At 36.6% G+C, this 3,100-nt stretch overlaps 1 protein-coding gene across 1 annotated transcript in view; it reads left to right on the top strand.

Moving 5' to 3' along the window:
* The window catches only part of LOC107745334 (tubulin polyglutamylase TTLL7-like), a 109,475-nt gene extending 107,860 nt beyond the window's left edge, over positions 1-1,615 (top strand). Inside the window, exon 21 of the mRNA XM_016559201.1 lies at positions 1,323-1,615. Coding sequence (XP_016414687.1) covers positions 1,323-1,440 — 118 coding nt within the window. The 3' untranslated portion in view covers positions 1,441-1,615. The remainder of the gene's footprint in view (positions 1-1,322) is intronic.
* The last annotated feature ends 1,485 nt before the right edge of the window (positions 1,616-3,100 follow it).

Consider the following 3,100-nt stretch of genomic DNA (forward strand, 5'->3'; position numbering starts at 1 on the left):
CTGCATTCTGTTAAAGGGATAGTTCACTCAAAAATGACAATTCTGTCATTTACTCACCTTCAAGTTGTTTCAAACTTGTATGAGTTCTTTCTTCTGTTGAACATGAATGGGGGGAAAAAAATCATATGGAAGTCAATGGGGACCAACATACCGATTTGCTTAAAAATATTGTGTTCAACAGAAGAAAGAAAGACAGGTTTGGAGCAATATGAGGGTGAGTAAATGATGACAGAATTGTAATTTTTGGGAGAACTATCCCTTTAAATAATTTATTTTTCTGTATTTATGTGTGTATAAATGTATGATAAATATTAATGATTGAAAAAAATATTTGTTTGCCAAATCAGAGTCACTGTGGTTCAACCAACTTGCAGGAAACCTTTTTTTTTTTCCATGTCACAAAAAAAGCCATGAACCAAAATACATGTATTACAGAGAGGACACCTGTACAGCCTCATAACTAATGATTAAGATGTTTTTATTTTATTATTTGTGACCCTGGACCACAAAACCAGTCATAAGGGTCAATTTTCTGAAATTGAGATTTATACATCAAAAAGAAAAATCGATAATTTTGACCCATACAATGTATTTTTGGCTATTGCAAAATAGCATTTTATCTTATGCAACATAAGACTGGTTTTGTGGTCCAGGGTCACATATATGATTGATTACAACAGTTTTTACAGACATAAATCTAAAGTTCATGTTTAACTATTAGAAACATATTAACTATATTTCTAAAAGACATTTCTTTTTTTATCATCTCAGGCATCCTTATTTGTCATTGCCCCAAACACATTTTTACCACTACTAAAATAAAAAAGACTTCAGCAGCTGTTTGTTCAAACGATTTAGTGTATTCAGCTTATTTAGCACAACTTTTTTTTTTATTGTCACTGTGTTATTTAATTAATTAACAGTTTAAATTGCCTTGTTTCGAGTGGAATTATAATTAAGCTGTTCTGCAATTAGATAGTGTGGGTCGTCAGCTGTCCAGGCTGGTTACCCTCCTTGTCTGTGTGTAGGCCCTAATTATCTAACCTGTTATCCTCTCTCAGAACATCCTGCGCATTAAACAAGTTCTTATCTGTTAAAACAAGTCACGTCCAGCCACTCGTGTCACTCATTGTTAAAAACAGCACAGTGTAAACGTGAGGGTCAGCCGAGGGGACGGGAATCTAAAGCATCAGCTGGAGGAGGATTGGAAGTGGAGAGAGAGGAAAAGTGCCTGATCTCGTTAGGTGACCTTTGTGCGTCTAATCCTGCCTTTGAGTCTGGCATCCAACCCCCATTTCTGATTCCTCTCTCCGTCTGTGTAGGTATCTGCTGCCAGTCACCTCCCAGTTCATCATCAAGTGGCCGTCATCTAGCTTCGGCCGCTCGGTGTCCTCCAGTCGCCCCCGCAGCGTCTTTACCGCACGGATGGGTCACTTCTGATGGCCACTGGACTCCGACACCTGCTGGGGGAGACCATATCCAGACTTAAGATATCCAGACCTAAGGGCATAACGTCTGGGACCTCCGCAAACTCCAGCAGCATATTTAAGTGGATCTGCACGCCTGCACTGTTAATGCATCAGATGCATATGATCGAGCAGTCCCTGCCTCCTGTCCGCTGTAAAATATCAGCTACATTGCTATTTCCTTTAGGATGCTTGTAAAGATGAAGAACATTATGAAGTTATTTTCGAGACTCAACAATTTATTCAATAGATTCCAGTGAATGTTTCAGTGTCATGGAATCAGAAAAGGTCATGTTCACTTTTTTTTTGCTTTGACCATGGTGTTATTTCTATCATACAGTTTTTTCCTAAATCATTTTATTGATTAATATATAACATGATGTCACTTTTTTTAATATTCACTTTATATTTTAGCTAATTTAGTCTATTTTAAATTCTTCTCAGAATTAAAATTTTAACAATATGGGGCCGTTCACACAGGATCTCAAAGAGCTTTTAGCTTTTCAAGGCGCTTGAAAAATGTTCATGGCGAGAGGAAAAAAAAAAAATTATGTGTTGCAACGGCCGAAGATTTGAGTATAACATCAGGAATCTGTATTCCCTTGTGAAGGTTTCATTGCATTGACCAATGAGTTTGATTTATTCATTAAAAGTCATCTTAAAAAACAAAACAAAATGAAGCGTAATGTGTTGTTGCATGCAGTCAGGAAGGACAACACAATGTAAAGTTGAGTGACAAGCTCACATCCTAAGATTTTTTATGTAAGTGTCATTCCACAGAAAAAAAAAAATGTAAATGAAAATTGCAACTGGAATGTGTCCTGTGTGAATGCCCCCCTAAGAATGATTTAGAAAGGGAAAGAGTTAATGTTAAGGAGTTTAGTGTTGGAATTGGAGTCAAAGTTAGGGTTAGAGGTTAGGTCTAGGGTTTTATGAGTATTATAGTGTTAGGAATTAAAACTGCTTACTGTTTGGAGTAAATGCTTTACGTTATACTAGACTATAGTTGCCTGTTCTGAACTAAAAACTGAGATCACCTATCAACTTTTAAGGGAAGCAAGTCTCTTTTGCATAACTTTTATGAGCCATAATGTGTAGAATGCAAATATGAACCTCAGCGTCTGGGCTGTCTGATGTGCAGTGCTGATGAAAGGGATTTTTAATATTGCTGCTGGTAGAGTATGTTTGGTAAATTGTCAATGAGCTCAATGTGCTAAAACTTGGATGGCTGCATCTTGAATATACTTGAATTAATTTATGTTATTTATTTTATTAAAATGTCTGTGTTTACATCTAATTTAACGTTTGTTTTAAACACGCTTGTTCATTTTATCCATGGCATTACCAATGTATGCAGTGAAGTTTATGAACGGAATAACCTTTTATGAAAGTACTGTAATAAGTGCTAATTGCAGAGCTTTGCTTTGGATCTAATTAGGATAAATGTTCATGTAGTGTTTTAGTAAAAGTGACCTGGACGTGCCAGCTCAAACCACGCTGTGCCAACACTACTCACAACCAGCAGTGTGTTATTGAGGAGCTCTATGTGACTGTTTGATATCATTCATGGGATTTTCTGTTCAGAATGTGCTGTTTAAAATCCTCGGCTGTCGGGTTTTCTTGTTTTGGTAAGT

Source organism: Sinocyclocheilus rhinocerous, unplaced genomic scaffold (genome assembly GCF_001515625.1).
Source record: "Sinocyclocheilus rhinocerous isolate Xijiao unplaced genomic scaffold, SAMN03320098_v1.1 scaffold1730, whole genome shotgun sequence".
NCBI lineage: Eukaryota > Metazoa > Chordata > Actinopteri > Cypriniformes > Cyprinidae > Sinocyclocheilus > Sinocyclocheilus rhinocerous.